The 19,569-nt window shown below is 44.6% G+C and overlaps 1 protein-coding gene across 1 annotated transcript; it reads left to right on the forward strand.

Annotated features, from left to right (window-relative positions):
• Positions 1-564: 564 nt before the first annotated feature.
• Positions 565-18,588, forward strand: oafa (OAF homolog a (Drosophila)). Its single transcript, XM_037071890.1, has 4 exons — positions 565-1,348; positions 14,384-14,518; positions 14,611-14,791; positions 16,628-18,588. The coding sequence occupies exons 1-4, from the start codon at positions 1,115-1,117 to the stop codon at positions 16,900-16,902; spliced, it is 825 nt and encodes a 274-aa protein (XP_036927785.1). The 5' UTR covers positions 565-1,114; the 3' UTR covers positions 16,903-18,588.
• Positions 18,589-19,569: the final 981 nt, after the last annotated feature.

The following is a 19,569-nucleotide window of genomic DNA, read 5'->3' on the forward strand; positions in this document are numbered from 1 at the left end:
ATGGCTCCTTGTCCAAACCCTGCTTTCTGGAAACTGGTGTCCCTCAAGGCTCAGTGCTCAGACCATTTCTGTTCTCACTATATACACTGTAGATCACTTGGCTCTGCAATCACAAGCACCCCGAAGATGAGGGGCTTGAAAGCGGTTTGTATTTTTGCATTCGTACTTTATTGATCGGTGATATGTTGTGTCTGCTAAATGCCCTAAATGTAAATGTAAATGAAAAATATGTGATTTTGAATTTTGGGGGGTGAGCCGCCCCTTTAAGAAACACATGAATGACAAGGTCAATGCTAAAAGTTTCTTATTGTTTATTAGTCATTGTTTGGTGTTGGATCACAACCAGCTGTATGTTGGATTTCAGACGTATTTACAAATCCCATCAACACCTTTGTTATAATTGTTGGGGGGCAGGGGGGGCGGGGGGGCGGGTATTATTAGTTCAGCTTGCTTGCTGGAGTGCAGGAGGATCACATGAGGGCCTGCAGGGGGATGGGCAGAGCGTTCAGAGGGTGGTGTGTGGCTTTAAGAGTTTACTACCATCACTGCACACACACACACAGACACACACACAACAGAAAGTTTGGCACAGCGGTGGGATACCGACGGATAGGAAGTGACGGGACTGTATGAAGTGTAGAAAGAGAGAGAGAGAGAGAGAGAGAGAGAGAGAGAGAGAGAGAGAGAGAGAGAGAGAGAGAGAGAGAGGAGAAGGACAAGAAGACGGGAATATCAACACAAAGCAGAATGAGAAGCAACGTGCGATCATCGGACTGAAATGCGCATGATCTCTCTCCACGGCCAGCAGCGCCGGAGTCTCAATGGAAGTGAACTAGGAGGAGAAGAAGTTAGTGAGCGGTGAGAGGGTGCGGGAGGGGGGAGAGATTGTCGTCTGATTTCCATGACCGTGTTTGTGATTCTTCTGGAAAGAAGTGCTGCTGGCGCTCAGGAGACCATATGGGACTTGCGAAGCCGCACTCTGAATATGAGGGAGAAGACTTTCCGCGGACCCCCCCAGAGGCAGCAGTGAGGGGGCTATGAGCGCAGATTGGTGGATTCCGCGATCTCGAGAGTTTTTCCTCCGTCGGCTTCGGTTTTCGCGTCCTCTGCGGGGATGTTTGCGAGTCGCGTCTGCGCGGCTTCAGCTCGGACTCTGACCCGGCTCTGCGCCGCCCTGGTGCTGCTGGCCGCCGCGGGACTGGGCTCGGAGCTGCGGGTCCGCGTCCGGCTCTCTGACGGACTGGTGACCGAGGAGGTGTTGGAGGCGGACAGCGAGAAAGACGCGATATCGCTGGAGTTCAAGCAGGGAGACGGGACACTCATCACTTTCGTGGCGGACTTCAAACAGGTGAGAGGTGGTGGAGGTGGTCCTGTTTTCCCTCTGGAGGGTCTCCACTCAGACCCGCTGACCGCACGAGAGGTAGAGGATGATGTCAGACTTTACAGTGAACCTTTTGGCTCCTTGTTTAGATGAAGTATTAAATCTTCTGCCATATGACATTCTCTGGTTTTCAAGATTCCCTTGTGTTACTTCTCAGCCTGCTGCAGGTCTGTCAGACTTCACTTTGGGACCCTCTGATTTAGTCATTTAACCTGACTTAATTGGGGCCCCAAGAACCAAACAAGGGTGTGTTTATGTTTCACACGGCCAAATCCAAGTCCTGTCCATAGGAGTCATTCACACTGGGGAGGCTGGAGGCTTGTCCCTGCCACTTTTAAAGGTGCACTATGTAGTTCTGGTGAATCATAAGAGAAAGTTTCCCTGACTGTTTGTTATGCCTAAACAAACTTAATAAACAGACTCTGTTTGTTTCCATGGTTGAATAAACAGACTAGACCTTAAGGGACAACACAATTTAATACTGTTTGACTTCGTTTAAATGTGGCGGACCCTGCCACCTTTCTAGCTCCCAAGAGTGTGCCGGGGACCTTATTTTATTCCAAGAACAGCTTGTTTATTCAGTTATGGTAAAAATACTTGTTTCAGAGTTTTGCATTATTGCATCAGGTTGATTTTCTTCTCCAGAACTGCATAGTGCCCTTTTTAAAAATCATAATTAGTAAGTAAAATGGTGGAAACCAAGCTTGCTTCAAGAAAATGTTTGATATCAAATTAGATTAAATAGGTTTTGATTTGCCATAATGCAACTGTTTCCCTGCCGTAATGATCTGCTTTGACCTCCTACAATCCCGTTTAAGGACCATTTATAATTTTTTGTTTCTTCCATCTGAGCCCTCATGTCCCTTCAACCCATCGTCTTGTTCCTGGGGTTGAAGTCAAGAGGAGTAAACGTCTACTCGTTTACCTGCCTTTACTTTCCCTATATGTTCTTTTTTGATCATCTCTTGAGATCAGCCCCAAATCTGTTTTCTATTAAGTCTGAGCTCCAGTAGCCACAGTGGCCTCTTTGGTTGCCTGGAGGCGTGGATGCAGGCTCCCAAATCTGAACTTTTAAAGGAAAACATCCCAAAAGCCTAAACCTCCCCGGAGCAGACGCTATAACTCACACATAAACTCAAGTAGAACTTGCTTCGTTCATCTTTTTCCATCTCAGCGGGAGTTTCGCAGAGGTCAAGACAGCTGCTGCTCCTTAGATGTGGACGTCCACACACCCCGATGGCCTTAAAACCCCCCCGCTGGCCCAGAGCTGATCATCAGCAGCCATATTTAGCATTCTTCTAAAAGGAGCCAAGAAGATCAAGTGTCCCTTCCTGAGCGGCTCTACGATCACAGTTGTTTTTTTGTTTTTTTTTGGGAAAGATGATGCTGTTTCTGCTCGGGAGACACATTTAAATGTCCGTCCTGGAAGGAAAACTACAACTGCTGCGTCGTGCGAGGGGGCTCGGAGGAGGCGTGCGGCGGACTCACAGTGGCGCGCTAGAGCAAAGGCATGTGTCTGTGATGGTTGCTGTCACACAGAAGCTGACGGGCTGGCGAGATGTGAAGGGGGAGATTTACCAGGATTAAGTGGGCATGTCTGACCTTTTTGATCTGCGCGTCTGGTTCACTAACCAAAACAGCTAATTTAGAGTTGAAAGAGAGGAGGCCGTCACCCCCAATCACCGGTGACAAACCGATATAAAGAGACGTACAACTGATCTGTGAGCGGCGAGCCTTTGCCCGGTCGTGCAGGGCGCCCCGTGTCGCCGCACACCCCCCACGCACCCCCCACGCACCCCCCACGCACCCCCCTCAGGCACAGCCCCGGTCCTCCCACATGCGCACACATGTGGTTCTGCTTATTTGAATAAAGCCAACAGAACCTCTCAGATCACTTTGCTTTTCCGCTGCCTGATTTATCTGCTACAGTTGTAGGTCGGCCTCCTCGCCCCTCCTTCTCTGTCTGCCCCCCCCTTCTCTGTCTCTCGCCCCGGCTCCTTCACCGCCTGCCCTTCTCCTCGCGGCTCCTGCATGTGGTTCTCATTCGGCTCTTGTGCAGTATCTCCCAAGATTTATGGAAAGTTGGATGAGCTGTCACTTGCAGCTGCCATGAATATACAGTCCAGATGAACGCATGTGGGAAGAAGAGTGTTTTACCAGGGCTGTTAAAACACACTCGAGATTTATAACGAACAACACAGCCAGAGGTGGTTATTTGATATTCAGATTAAAGAAGAATTAATGAGTCGATGGAGCGTTTGGCCTTTTTTCCCGTCCAAGTGATCATGTTTGATTCATCCAGGATTGAGCTTTATGTTTAAAAAAGGAAAAAAGTAGCATCACATCTTTGTTATGACTCTATGAATAATCATCAGACAAGCAGCTCCTCTCGGCTTTGTGAATACGTGGCAAAAGACGGGACGGTAAATGTTATAGCCATTAGACACCGCCGGCCGAGGGGCTCCGCTGGATGCGAGGAGGAAGTTTAGTCAGCCTTATCCAAGCAATGAATCACTGCGAGACTCCGCCGGACTGTGATTATTCAGGAGGTTTTGCTCGGCAGACACATGGAAAAGACGATGCGGGCTCGCTCGCTCATGACACCTCTGCGTCGTGTCGAGTAAACCTCAACACGTAGATAACATCGTCTATTAAGTTCAGACCGCAGATGAACTGTGTTATTACTTTTCACGAGAGGCAGGCAGCAGCACGTGAGGGAGTCGACCTGTTCACTCAGAGCCTTTCCCAGCGAAGAAGAGGGGCTTCAATGTTGGCGATCTCATCAGTTTCACTCCAGTCCGGTACCGCTGTGAAGTATTTACAGCCGAATCCGCTCTGAATGTTGTAAAATTGCAGCAGTGTGTCTGCAGTTACATCCCGATGACATGCTCAGTGTCAACGTTCAATTATGCGACATCAAACGATTTTGACGGGCCCTCTCCGCCTCGGATAGACGGTTCTCCCTCCCAGTCATGTGTTGGTGGCAGATTCGTCCTTTTATCTTTCAGCGAACCAGAACAGCAGTTTATGGTCTTCAGACCTTGAGCCGAACATAAACCATGTCTTGGAGATTAATCTGAGGGAAATGTCTCACATATTTGCGAGGCCAATTTGGGTCTTTCCAGATGTAGAACACTTTGTCAGTAAAGCTAATCAGTTCGCACTCCATATGTCTTGCTTTCATGTGCAAGCAGTGATCAGTGCAGGGTTGTGAGTGACATCACTGTGCGGGCCTCTCGGCTGAGGTCACGCGTGGAGAAAGGTTTCACTTCTGGGATGCAGCTGCGCACATCCTCGTTGATCTATAGCCACATCGCATACCTCGGGTCTGTGACAGAGTCCCCTTCAATGTTTGTCATCTGATTTCATTTAAAGAACATCTCCAAACATTCGGCAACACTAATGCAGAATAAAAATAGAAGCGTGTTTTAGAGTTGGAATGTTTTTTTTTTCCAGCTTGTGTTCTGTCTGAAAGACCAAAAATAGTGGGAATGGTGAAAAAATGCTTAAACATCAAACATAAGGGGGTTCAACCCGGTGCTGACAACTGAAACTGAAATTTTTAAAGGTTCAACAAGTGCCTGGATTTTGGATGTGGTGCTTGAAACTGCTTAAAATTGTAGCTGCATTACTTTCACTCACTTTCACTTTCAAGTTATTATATAGGTTATATAGGAAGCCTTGCAACGTGGAACTTGAATTTGTCACCCTGTTAAATTCTATCAGGAAACATCTGATATAATGTATTGTAAAGTAAAGTAATCATCATCATAAATCATCATCATCATAAATTTGGTTGTATCTGTTCGTACACAAGCGTATGCGCTGATACAATAATACATAAATATAGAATTATAGATATAGATTGGGACTTCCTGGGACTTCCAACTCAAAAGAAGAGCTCATTCAAAAATGAAAACCTCAGTCATTATCTACTCACCTCCATGCTGATGGGAAGTCAGGTGAAGTTTTGTAATCCACAAAAAATTTCTGGCGGTTCTCAGCAAAACAGTGTGGCAGAACTCTCCTAAACAACTGACGTAGATTGGGACTTGTTTTTAAAACATAGAAATATAAAAATAAAAAACAGCTGAAAGAACAAAACGTGAAATGGCTCCGTACAGCGCATCCAGCATAATCCAAATTCCTGGAAGCCAAGTGATCCCAAATTGAGTTGAAAATACGTCAGCGTGACCTCAGTATGTGGTCTACCTCGTGCACCCACATCAGACAAGGGCGTATGCTAACTCTTTTAGCTCAGGAGCTATGTCTTTGAGGATTGAGTAGATAACCACTGAATTAAAACTTTTGGGTGATCTGTTCCTTTAACTTTTTTTTTACAAAAAAAAAAAATTACAAGTAGCCAGCATCCATAAACAGCAAGCGACCTGTGTGACTTTAAGTACACCCGTCACTTCATTCCTACACAGGGTCAGTAGCACAATGCATCTGTGATACAGATGAATTATTTGCCACGGATGTAAGTTGATGGAACAGCTTGAAAGTGTGCCTTGGAAACACTTGAAAAGGTCTTGAATCTGACTGTGGAGAACCCCTGTTAATACAACACCAAACCATTTTCAAACTCCTCCACCTCTTTTTCTGTTTGACCCACATCAGTGCAGACGTGTCCTGAGCAACCCCACGCTATGCTGACTGCAGATGTTGGAGACCACTTAACACTCAAACTGTCTCGCGCTATCACGTTAAATGGATCCGGGTTTTAGTAAATAATGGCGCCGCGGTGAGAACGAGTTGTGTCATTATTAGATCCTCATGTCATCCCAACCTCATGAAGTAGATTGTGTTTCGGCTGGGGGCCGTTTCGCCCTCGGGTCAGCTCGCTTCTAGTGTATATTCTGATTGTCTTCAAAGCGCACAGGCTTAATGGAAAACGCCCATCAGTAAGCTCACTGTAAGAATGAATGGGCGGGGGGGGGTTGTTGGACTTTTTCCTTTACGGTATCTGTGATCCATTTTGGCAGATTTCTAGCTTTCCCACAGCCGTCGCATACTGGGTCATCCATCAAAATTGTTCAAGTGGATTTGGACTGAGGTCTTTATTAGGTATTAGGCAAACTGGCTCCTGTGTGGGAAGCTTGCTGGCAAACGTAATTTGTTCTTCTTTTTTGTTTGTGGGAAACGCCGGTGTTTGCCAAATGAAGCAACTGCCGGTTTGTTTTGTACTGTAAATCGGCGGCAAGTCAGTGCAGTGTCGTCACCGCATTATATGACCTGTTTTTTTGTTTTTTTTTCTTCTCTCTCTCTCTCTCTTCTCTTTTGGCTGCCACACCTTGCCTCTCACTCAACCCTGAAACACCATCCCACTTTGTCACTTGCACAAACTTGTAAAGCCTTTTTTTTCCCCTACAGGTGAGTGTCACACTTCCTGGGAAAATGTTGTTGTTGCAGAGTCTTTGAGGGGGCACACGAGGCTTCCTGTGTTGGGAAAAGAACTCAGCGAGTCATGTGCGAGTCACCAACGCTGATAAATGTAATAAATTGTCCCCATACGGATTGGAAGTGAACCAGTATTTACTCATTAATCTCAATGATTGCTCCGGTATTCAGGCTTGTGTTTACGTGGAGAAGGACCTTAAAGGACCTCGTTGCCTATTCACTTTCCCTTTTCACGCTGCGGCTCCTTTCTGATTTGGAGAGATAAACTCCGCAGATATATGACAGGCTGTGTGATTCAGAGGAACTGCGCCGCTCCTACTTGTCTAGAAAGTAATCTGGTATTTGGAATTTTAGACCTAAACTTGGCTCAGATGTGGGTTGATTTTATTTCCAGTGTTGTTTCTGCTCCCTGCATCTTCGGCTGCAGTGTGTGCAGGCAGTGGACCTTTTCGAAGATTAACCCATACGCTTAAGTCTTTTTCCGAGCCACCCTTTGTTCCCCCGCTGACTCAGAATCCCTGGAAAAATAGCTTCCTCTGTGGCCCTTCAACATTGGCCCCCTTTGGCCTCTTGTGGCCCCTCTGCCCCTCTTGATGTCTTTATCCTTCATCCTCCTCCCACCAGCAGACCAGATGTTCATCTGTAATGCCGCTGATAAAGAAAAAGCTTCCCATTCCCACAGTCATGCAGAGAACGACTGCTATCATTTGCCTTTTTCTTTTTTTAGATTTCTTTTTTTCCACTGGTCGGAGACAGTGGACTCTACGGTGCTGTGATGGAAGTTGTGGTGTGCACCATCATCTCTAACTACCTCAGAGGTTTCAAGATTGCACTTCTTGGCAGCGGAAGAGCTAACAAAGGGTTTGCTCTGCCAAAGCTTCTGTTCTGTTTTCCGCACGGCGTCCTGAAATGTCCCTTTGTCAAATTCATGGCTGTGTCCTGTCCTCTTGGCCCGCTCAGCCTGGTTAGCTTCAAACTAATTTAGTCGCAGTGTTTGACTTCAGCATGCAACCTTTGTGACATTTCACTCAGCACCAATGCTGCAGTTATGAGGGTCCGCACCTGGGGAGGCATTACGTCACCCCTTTTTTTTCTTGTCAAATAAACCACTCCTGTGTCACTATGGTTTTGGTTGTTCTGGAAAAAAGCAAGGGAACCCTAGAAAAAGTAATGAAAAGGGAATTTAAATGTTTTTGTCATCTGAGGAAACTAGCATCAGGCTGCTTGGAGTTTATGTAAAAAGTAGCATTTTATCTTTTCAAATAGATGAATAAAAACAGGCGACACACACTGATCCATATCCAAAAGACAATTTAAAGGGCCAATATGTAAAAAAAAACAACAACAAAAAAACACCCCCCTGGTACACAAGCTCCCAGTCAGGATCATTAATTGCTTGGCTAATTGAGCTAACTAGCTAATGGCAAGTGTTTGCTCTGGTGATTTGCTACTTCCTATTTGTTCTGAGTATGAATTTGACAAGTGGCCAATTCCTACATATCTAAAAGGGGCTCCACGTAGCTTTGGAGAAAAAAAAATCCAAGCTCATAATGATAATATTCATAATATTAATGAGGTAATAATACAAATTCAGACTTATTTAGTTTGTGTAAACTAAATAAAGAAGGTGTTTTCAGAGGAGAATAAGGTCGCCAGAGCTCTGTTTGAGGCTAGGGAGGTGGCAGGGTCCGCCACATGTAAACAAAGTAAAACAGTATGTAATTGCGGTGTCCTTTAAGGTCAGCCTGTTTATTCAGTTTATTCAGTTTATTCAGTCATGAAAACAAACGGCTAATTTCTTGTTTTTTTTAAAAGTATTTTTGCATGCAAAGCTTTCAAAAACATGTTTTCAGAAAAAAACTAAACAAATAGTGACATAAAGCTTAAATGCCTCTCCATTAAAAGGCAGTATGTGTCCCCCTTGCAACAGGATATGAAGCTGTGGGACAACGGCTGGAGGCTGAATGGGACTCAAGCCACCCCTATTGTTTATGCCTTATCTATCTGCCTCATTTCCTTCCCTGTTAGCACTCACTGTTTGTCTCTTACTCATTTCCTGAATGCAAAGTCTCCATAAACAGTTTTGGTGTCTAGATAATTGTATCCAGATTCCGTGTGTGAATGGGCAGTCTTCCCCCCTCCCCCGGTTTGTGGTGATTTTTTGCGCAGGTTTTTGCAGACTTTTAAATTCAAGGCGGTTCATGTTTAGGTGGATTTCTGAGTTCGCATGTTGGGAAAAGTAAGTTAGCTTGCACCGTTGTCAGCCAAAGGGGGGAACACCTCTCTCTCCCTGGCCTCCGGTGTTTTTACTGTCCATTCACTGCCACTGTTTACTAATTGGTCGGCTCTTTGGACGGCCAGGTGTGACCGGCCTCCGAATGTGACTCCACATTCCTGTCTCCGGAGCCTGTGTAATTAGCTTCAACTCAAGCATTTCTGAACGCAGCGGCTTTTCTCCCGCTCCTTTTGTTTGCGCGAGTACGTCTCACCCTCTCTCTCTCTCTCTCTCTCTCTCTCTCTCTCTCTCTCTCTCTCTCTCTCTCTCTCTCTCTCTCTCTCTCTCTCTCTCTCTCTCTCACTCTCTCTCCCTCTGTCTCCCAACATGATCTTTAATCCCTGCCTATACCTGGGCTTTTTTTTTTTCTTGCCCTCATGAACCGAGGGAAAAATATCCACCCCCATTGCCAAACGTGCTCGATCTGTGGGTTGTTGTTGAAGGGGGGGTGACTTCATCACTTCATCACTTGCACTTCAACAAATACGGTCCAAAGGAACCAACTGGAAGCCTGCATGATGAGCTTTTACATATCAAAGTGGGATACATTTCTAGCTGTTGCTAGCTATATATATATATATATATATATATATATATATATATATATATATATATATATATATATATATATATATATATATATATATATATATATATATATATATATATATATATATATATATATATATATATATATATATATATATATATTTCAGAAACATTTTCGGTTCCAGCTTGATTGAAAACATAACGTCCGGCCAACTCAAATACCCACACAGACCCGCAGTGATCCCAAATGACTCATCAGAGCGTGGCTGACCAGCAGTCCTCCCCAAGCCAGCCATCAGCCTTATCAACAGACAGGGTCTTAGAGGGGATTGGAAAACAGGAAGAACCTCCAGCGCCCGGGGGAGGGAGGGGGATAGCCGCTGGCACACTGTTTGTGTTTGTGTGTGTGTGTGTGTGTCTGCGTGTGTGTGTGTTTGGATGTCCAGTCATGCGTGCAAGTGTGAGCTGGCACAATCGGTCATGGGCTTCGATGTATATCTCCTTTAGCTCTCCGAAAAATTCGCTTTTTTTTTCCCCTCTCTCTCTCTCTCTCTCTTTTGGCGTTTGGCTCCACGCCGCTCTCGTTTTCACAGCCAGGAAAGCAGGTACGAGCTCTGTGAAGGGGAGCTTATTTGGCGAGCTGGGCTGCAACTACAGTGACGGAGAATGTTCACTGTAAATGGCACCCTTTGAGAGTCTGAATAGGCTTTTGTTCACCTCTTAAATAACCTGGCCCACCAAAGGTAACCACCAATGAAACAGCCCCCCCCTCCTCCTCCTCCTCTCTCCAGTTTAACAGGTCTTGGTATGACCCACTAGTCATGTTGCATGAATACAGACTTGTGTTTGGCTCTTGGCCAGTGGTAGTTTGTCTGCAAATGGCCCGGGTCCTAGGGTGTCAGGGAGCATTGCTGAGGAATCTGTTGCTTGTGTGGATTATTTATAGCCGTGCTGACATTTACACTCCTCTGGTGGGGAAAAAAAACTCAAGGCTACGCTGTCCTTTGATTATGGTATTACCAGTCAAGTCGGGGAAATGTCACCCTTTTTAATTCTTAATGTCCGTACCTGGTGATTTTCTCTAAATGTTGGTCTGCGAACCTTTAATTTTACGCAGTTCCGTGGAAATGCACTTTTTAGGAGGGTGACTCATTTTCCCGATATAAACCTCTCTCTTTTTTTTTTAGGGAGTAGCTGTGGTAGTTCAAGTGGCCACGCTATTACATTTTCAAGCTCAAGCAGGCCCACTTGAGTATGATGTCCTAAAGGTGAATCGGTGCTATCCTATTCAGATATATCACCACCATCACCGTTTGGGTAATCTGAGCAGCAGTTGAGTTACTGATAAAAACAGGTTCTGCTCGCAGTATTTACCCCCTATCGCCCTATCTGAAAAAAAAAAGGAGCCTGACGCCTGCTTCTGTCAAAGTCACACTCTGCCTGTATCTACAGCGTGCAAAAAACACACCAGCAGCCCACTCGGCCTTGGCGGGGTTTTAAAAGAGGTAGCTGCTGTTTGATCAGTGAGCTCACTCTGTCCTGTCATCGTGGCAACAGGTGTAAAAGCTTCTTTAATCACGGCACACTGCGTTTCGCTGCGTTTTTCCTTCATCGAGCTTTGAGTGTGTCGGCACAAACGAGGCGCTGTGTGTGTGTGTGTGTGTGTGTGTGTGTGTGCCACTGCTGCTCTCAGCTAGGCAGAAGTGAGTCTAGTCTTATCCAAACAAGCGGTTGAATCCAACAGCTTCTGTCTGGATGGCGATGTGGAGGTGATGTCATTGTTATTACTCTTTTTTGCTTTTACAAGCCGTGCTGATGATTATCCCAGCTGCACCCAAACCGCGGAGGTATCAACACCGGTTTGTTATTGCCACTTAAAGGCCTCGATTAGGCTTAATTTCTCTTAACTGTTGGCCAGAGACAAAAATATTTATAGTGTCTCCTCCTCAGCGCCACCTGTGTGATTAAATTAATGAGATATTTAGATGAGAGGGATAGATGAGAGGAATCGATGCCACCCGCTGTCTGTGTACTAAATATGAATCTAACATCAGCCGCTGGTCGGCTTAGCTTAGCATGGAGTCTAGAAAACATGGGGGATCGGCATGCATGGCTGTCGAAACTGAACAAAATCCTCCCAAGAGCAGCGTTAAAGCTAAAGACAATTTGTGATTTTACAGACGTTCATATACTGGATTGTTTAACTGAGAGCAGCGACTAAGAGGAAACCCTGATCATGACGCCTGTACTTAAGATACATTTTTTTTAATCACCCAGTCGTTTGAATTACAGCAAGGTTTGCAGTATCATCTGCCCCGCCCAAAAGTGGTTGCCTGTTTGCTGCATACCCAAATAATGCAATCATTCTGGACCTGACAGCATATTTTAAATGACTGATTCGAAATCATAATATTGACTTGAAGGAGAAGAGATACATGTATTCTGCACCTTTCTACGAGCTCTGCGGATGTATTCCCTTCAAACAAGGATTGTACACAAACATTTGATCAATATGACCTTTTGAATTCATGGACAGTTTAGGGCATGGTAGCTTTGAGTGACAGCTGGATGCTAGCTGTTAGCAACAATGCTTCATCCGGCCTGCCTCAGCTCTTCAGCTCTGCGTGTCTTTGCCCACCTGTGGATCAGCCGATAGCTGGAAAAAAAGGCCACCACAGGTACAACATACCGTGAATTGCCACCTCTCTACTTTGTTTTCTGTGTGAAATTGAACAAACCATAAAACATCTCAGTCAGTGAGATTTAGCCTCGAACAGAGCCGGTCCATGTTTCCATTCTTAATTCTAAACTAAGCTAAATGGCTGCTGGCTCCAGGCGGACAGACGTGACATTCTATTGCAGTAAATCAAATAAGAGCATTTCCCTTTACATGGCAAACTATTCCTCCCTAAGATTTCCATCAAAGAAAACTTCCACACTCAACATTGTTGCACTCCCTTTGCCCTTTCTGGCCTGATTCCAAGCGCAGGGCAGCAGAAGTAGACAATCATTAATCTGGACACATAATGACACAAGGGGAGGAGGAGATCTCGGCGTCGACACTTTACCATTGAGCAAGTTCCAAAGAAGCAGAGTTGGTGGAGCTGCCCTGCTTCTCTGTAATTACCCAGAGAGCCCTGGGGCAAACCTATGTGACACGAATGCCTTCCCCCTTCGCGCTCTCTCTCTCTCTCTCTCTCTCTCTCTCTCTCTCTCTATTTCTCTATTTCTCTGCCTGCACACACACACACACACACACACACACACACACACACACACACACACACACACACGTACAAACACAGTGTCCCAGCACAGCGCCATATGTCTGCAATATGGGAGGTCTTGAAGTCGTGGCCTCTGTGTCTCCCTGCACTTGAGGGAACTGGCACTCTGTCGGCATTGTGCTCCCTCGTCCTTGCACCTCAGTGTGCTCCCTGTGATATATTCATATCTTTCTAGCCTTGATGTTCTCTTTAATCATTCAGACTTTGTTCTTTTTGCAAAAAAAAAAAAAAAAAAAAAAATACCGACTTATTATCGCAGTATGGGAACGTCTGAGGTATTCGACTTTCTGTTTTCCCACAGTCCTTTGAGTCCACGTTCTCGTCCAACGCTGAGCAGCTCACATGGACTGGAGAGGGGGGAGGCTCTAAAGTTGATATCACATAAAAGCCGTGGATCAATATTTGGTCAGTAATTTGCTTTCCAAAGGTCAAATAGTATCGCGTTATTGTCTTGTGTAATGCCTGTGCTTGCATTGAACGCCTGCCAGGATCTCCTCTTGCAGACAAAAGTGGTTCGTAAATGAGGAGCGGGTGATCATGCAAAGTAGTCTATAAAAGAGCTGCGGAGCGTAAACACTTCCAAGGCAGCCTGTGGGGCTTTCTTGCCAGTGTGTACGCTTTAGCATACAGGAAGCGGGACCCAAGAGCTTAAGGAGAACTCAGTGGGGTTATCTCTGGGCTGTTTATCTGTCCCAGAGATCCCTCCAGCCTTGAAACTGCTACTCCTCTGCAGCCTGTTGGCTTCAGACGGGTGTGTGAAAAGCGGAGGAGGGGTGTTTGGGACTGTCTGTCTTGAAGCAGAAGCCAAGTGGTGGTGGTGGTGGTGGTGTTGGGGGTGGGGGGGACGTCTCATGAATAGGAGGACAGGTCTGTGCTGCTCGGCTCTTCCCACTGCTGGAGCTTCCCATCATGCCTTGCATGCCCTCTCACAGAACTCTTTATGGCCTCATCTCTGGCGCCAGATCTCTCACGCACTTGCCAACAGCAACAAGTTTTTTTATTTATTTTTTTTTGGGGGGGGGACTCTTCACTATCACCATTTTCCTTACTTACTTAAGTTGCACATAAAACAGCGTGGCAAAATGCTCTGACTTTTTGCGGCATGTGAGGAATTCCGATAGGTTTGTCAAGAAACGGCGCCCTGAGTCTTAATTTGATAGTACAAAGAAACAGAGCATGACTGAAGCAACATTACACAGGCCGACAGACAATGAAATGTATCAACGGAGTGTCAGATGAGGCTCTATGGGTGTAGCAAGCAGACGTTGTGTGAACATCTTTGAACTCCACATATTGAATTACTTTGAGTGTCTGGAAAAAGTGCTACATCAAGCGCTGAAATGGAAAGAGTATTTGTTCCTAATCTGTACGAGCCTACGCGCATAAACAGTAAGCTATTACAGACTCGCGTTCATGCACCACCTCGGTGACATCTGCGAGTCGTCTGTTTATCCGTTCAGCCTGTCATCTCTCATCCCTGATGCCTTGCAGGATGTGAAGATATTCCGAGCGCTGATCCTGGGCGAGCTGGAAAGAGGGCAGAACCAGTACCAGGCCCTGTGCTTCATCTCCCGCCTCAGCCGCAATGAGATCATCCCCAGCGAGTCCATGGCCCGCCTCAGACAGGTATGACACAGCAGATAAAGCAGCATCCGTGGGTTGTATTATTATAAGAAGCAGGGGCTGTCGACGCTGATCGTTTTGTGTCCTCCGCTCAGAAAAATCCTCAGGCCATCCGCCTGGCAGAGGAGCGGAGAGGACTGGAGCAGCTGACGATGAGCGCGGCCGTCAATCTGAGTCGGGCCTGGCAGCTCAGCTCCCACATCCACAACATGTGCAGCGAGGCCCGCGAGGCCATCTACACCAGGGAGGCCGATGTCAAACACTGGCTGGACAAAGGTCAGTGGTCGTCTCGTCTTGGTTTGTCTTTAGCCGCGTTTCCCACCACAAAAACCTTCCTTTTTGGAGGAACTCAGTCTATGTCCGCTGCAGGGACCAGGGGTCAGTGTTGCCAGATCTCTTGAAAGACACAAGCAACCAGGTCTGAAAAGATCCAGAAAGAAGCCGCCTGGCTTTGAGGGGGGGAAAAAAGCCCAAAACAAACTTGTTGATTAATTTATGCTGTAACATTACATATTTATTAAGCATTTCAAAGAATTTAGAAAATGCTGGACCTTGTCATTTTTATATTTTTCTTTCTTATCTCGAGACAACATGAGCAAAACCATCTGGTCAACAAAACATGAGGAATGAATAAATACGTGAGTGAAACCAAAAGTTGCATATAATGAGCTGACCAAGTAAGGTAATGAGGTAATAGAAATGAATTACTTTTATTACTATAAACTGGCATGCTGAGCATGGTGTGGACATATCTCTCCCCCACTTTGGATCCAATCCAGTCCTTCGATTCAGTCTCTTCCTTCTGCTCTTTGCTATAATTGCTCCCATACTTCTCTTTTTCAAGCTAAGTAGCTAAAAAAAGAAACCCTCAACCAGGGTTGTAGATGCAACATAAAATCTGGGCATTTCAGGTGAGACAGCAACAAAACTTGAGGAACAAGCCCCAAAAACTGCAACCAGCGACTACCAATATTTGGAAGCGACGTTACAGAGAAACAAGCCCAAAGTTGCTTATGATTAGCACTGACTGAAATGGCAACCCAGTGTCAAAATTAAGTTCCTGGCACGTAGAACTTCCCAAAAGTGCAAGAACTTTTAGGGTGGGCCTTACAGCGCGAAACATTTCTGACTGTTCGAGTGCTTGCGCCATTTCATTTTGGCTGCCATTTAAAAAAATCTGTGGCTTCAGACCAGTTTGTTTTCGGGTCCTTGTGCTTGGATACATAAACGCGGAGTAAGAAAGGAAGACTGTGATGGATTGGAGTCCAGGACGTGAAAAAACAGCTGTCCCGTGAAGTACCCCTTTTAGTTTCTCGAAAAAAGTAGTTTGTGAGACAAAGAGTTCCAGGTACTTTGGGTGGAAACGTGGCTACTGAAACATTACATAAGTTCTGTTGTTGATTTGAGCAGAATTTCCTTCTCCTATCTCTTCCCCCTCCCTCCTGATTGCCTCTACAATGTATCTCTGTCCTGACACTCTTTATCTCCCCAACACTCCCTGCTTCTATCACCTAAACACAATCTTCCACTTCCTTCTGTTGATAATACTCCAACTCCAACCATTATCTCCTGCCTCCTGTTGATGCAGCTCTATTACTGTTCATGCTATCTTCTGTTTACCCTCCTCGTTGTCTCTCCGCATTCCTGATAAATGCACCAAGCACACTGGTCTTCGTAGGTAAATAGTTTACTTCTCTGTACAGTCACGGCTAATACGATTAACAGTATACAACGATATTATTATTAGTTCCATCGGGGCACGTTCACAGGGGGATCCAGTATCTTCATAGCAATGAACTCCACATTATCCCGGCTGAGGAGAATCCATATGACAGCGCTATTGTCCACTGACAGCACTGTTACAGAGGAAACAATGTTGATGGTCATGGTTCACCAGGCACTCCGCACCATTATCAGCAGAGGGAATCACAGTAGCATCTACTTTGCATAACAAAGCGTCCCCTTTACTGCACCGTCTCCCCTCCGTTGGACTACTTTGTTCATCCACTACAGTATTTAATTGGGTGAAATGAGAAAAAGAGGAGGATTCACTTAAGTCTATGTCGGCGTGCGTTTTGTTTTGTAATACTCCTCTCCTGTCTTGTGTTACAGGAGTGGATGGCTCCATATTCGAGGCCCTGCCCCAGACGGTGCAGGCACCCAGCTTTCAGGCCTGTCACTCCACTAAAGACATGTGGCAGCCCTGTCTCTGCACATACAGCCTGCGTCTGGAGTGGTACCCGTGTCTGCTGAAGTACTGCCGCAGCCGGGACAGCGCGGGCAAAGGCTCCAACTACAAGTGCGGCATAAAGAGCTGCAGCAAGGGTTACCATTTCACCTACTACGTTCCTCAAAAACAGCTGTGTCTATGGGACGAGGAGACCTAGCATTTTGTTCGGCGTGGTTAAGAAAAAAAGAGAAATACATTTATTTTTTTTCTCCCAGCCAGGCCAACGCTCCTCCACCCATTGCTATTCAAAGTAAACACGGAAAACACTGGACCTCAGTTTATGTGATGGTGAGTGAAGCTGTCTCAGGTGGGGGAGATCCAGATGTTCAAAGCTGAAAATGAATTCAGGTTCTTAAAACGAGACCAAACCCCGCCCCCCTTCAAAAACAAAAGGAGTCGTTCTAAGAGGACCCGGTAAACTTTAAGCCTTTTCTGGGGGAAAAAAATGACATATCAGCTGTAATGTGGCTTTGCCAAGAAGCTGTCACTTTTTGTGCCTTTCCTTTTTATGGAGAAATTATTGGAGCGGATGACAGATGCCAACAACAATAACCTCTCGTACAAGCTACGGTATGCACGAAGCTTGGACAGTGCGCTTCTGGTCAATTAAACCCCCGGCAGAGGAACGACTCTGATCAAAGGAGTCATACAAACACAATCTTCCATTCTGGTGAAGGAAAATTTGGATGGTGGATTCATATCATCTGTGAAAGACCCGCCGGACGCCTGTCTATGACGATATAAGCTGGTCCGACGCAGAAAATGCTCCCCTAATGCTGGCTTTATTTATTTTGGTTGCTAAGTGAAATTATGGAGGACTATTTTTGTATCTTATTTGTCATAAATAACCTCATCAGTCTTCTTTCCCTTTTTTTTTTGTTTTTGCATTAAACAAGCTCTTAAAGTCGCATGTTTCTACCACAGGTCCTCGATAACAAGAAGTATTCACACACATCCCACGACGTGGGTGTCGTTGCCAGGTTGTCATGCTAATACAGAGATTGTGGATCAACAGGTCTATTATCTTTCTCTGCAGGAGAGTTTTATTTCTGCTTTCACCCATTAATACCCATGGAGGGGGGGCTCCTCACGCCCATCAATCACATTCCCATTCTGTTTGAAAGTGTCAAATAAACCAAAGTCAAAGGAAATGCTGTCAAAAGAAGGGTGTAATGTTTCAGTTTATAGAAACAGGCTCTTCAGTTAAGTGTTTTTCCATGTTAGAAGTTACTAAAACTGCAGCATGGCCTCTAAAATAATCTCTACTGCCCTCTTCTGGTGAAGCAGTGTTTCAGTTTCTTGCCAGAATTCTGTTTTTTTGCTCTCTGTTTAGGTGTGTTCCTGTCAACGGTTAAATGTTTTATAATTTATGCATCTTATATCTCAAATCATTTCACATGCGTAATTCAAGGAGCACTTCTTGAACTTGTGGGACCAAACTTCCTTTTTCGTCCACCTGGTTGAAGTATAATTTAGTTTTTGGTATTATTTTGTCTTACCTCCATTTTCATTTCACACTCTACTGCCATATCAAACGTTCATTTCATGTGCCGGTGCATCCGGTTGACTAAAGAACCAAATGAGTGCAACATTTCTATTTGTGGCCTTTTCCGGTGATCAAGTGCCTTAACATTTCCACTGATATCTTTGCTATGTAATTGTGTAGATTAAGTTTGTAAACATGTTTTTTTTTTTTTTTTTTTTTATGAGAGAGAGTTCTGAAAATGTTGTAAAAAGTTGCCATAAGGAGAAAATGAAGCAATTAGGTGATGTTCCATTTAAGAGTTGTTTTTTTTTTCATGAATTGTTTCAATAAAGTCTTTTCTTTGCACTGCAAATACAAGTTAGAGTAAAGGTGTGGTTTTTGTATTAATAGATAAATTGATGTTTTTTTTCAGGTCCCTACCACAACTTGATTTTTTTTGGGCCGCTTCCGATACTGATGCTGATAAATCAACCGGTGTACACAGTTTTTGCAACAATCCTTCAAATGCAGTAATGAAATATCTGTAAAGAGGGCGGGATATTTTACACTCTAACCATAACACTTTATGATACCAGTGCACTAAAATTCTAAGCTTACTGGGAATTTAATAATTATATATTATCCAGAGCATCTTTTTCTGCATTATAATCCTTACAAGAAGATTTTGTATCAGTGCTTATCAGGCAACATTTAATCGGGGATCTAGAAGTTGTATGCCATTTATTTCACAGTATACAGTTGAGAGCTGACAGGAAATAAGGGAAGAGAAAGAAACCGCTACTCTACATCATTAGCATCTTAAACCTCTTGGCTCTCCTAATCTCTTAACTGAATCAATTAAAATGGTTTCTCGATGCTTGATTGTGTTCGTGTGAATAATATTGATGCACTGACCCACTTTGGAGAGGTAAACCACAGGTACAGCTGGAGCCAAAACCTTGCTTGAGTACTAGGGATATCAATGATTAATCACCTAATTGCCTTTAAGAATGTAACTGATTTAAAAATGTATTAATTGACAATCAGAGATGCACACATGCATCAAAAAGTATCTTGTTACAAATTACAAATACTTGCTTATCAAGTATAGGAAATAAAATACAAAATACTGGTAAAAGAAAATGTGTTTAATTAAAATACCAGTAATTTGTAATTAAAAAATACAATAAGACATCCTATATAAACTGATATTATTACATTTTAGCCATTTCGCACTCTCAATATGACTGTGATTTTGTTGGGTCAGTTGTTATATTGTGACAGTAAACAGGAGTTTATCAGTTTATCAACTTGGAAAATCAGAACAAGCAACATTAGGAGTTAAATGAACAGATAAAC

This window comes from Acanthopagrus latus, chromosome 2, assembly GCF_904848185.1.
Source record: "Acanthopagrus latus isolate v.2019 chromosome 2, fAcaLat1.1, whole genome shotgun sequence".
NCBI lineage: Eukaryota > Metazoa > Chordata > Actinopteri > Spariformes > Sparidae > Acanthopagrus > Acanthopagrus latus.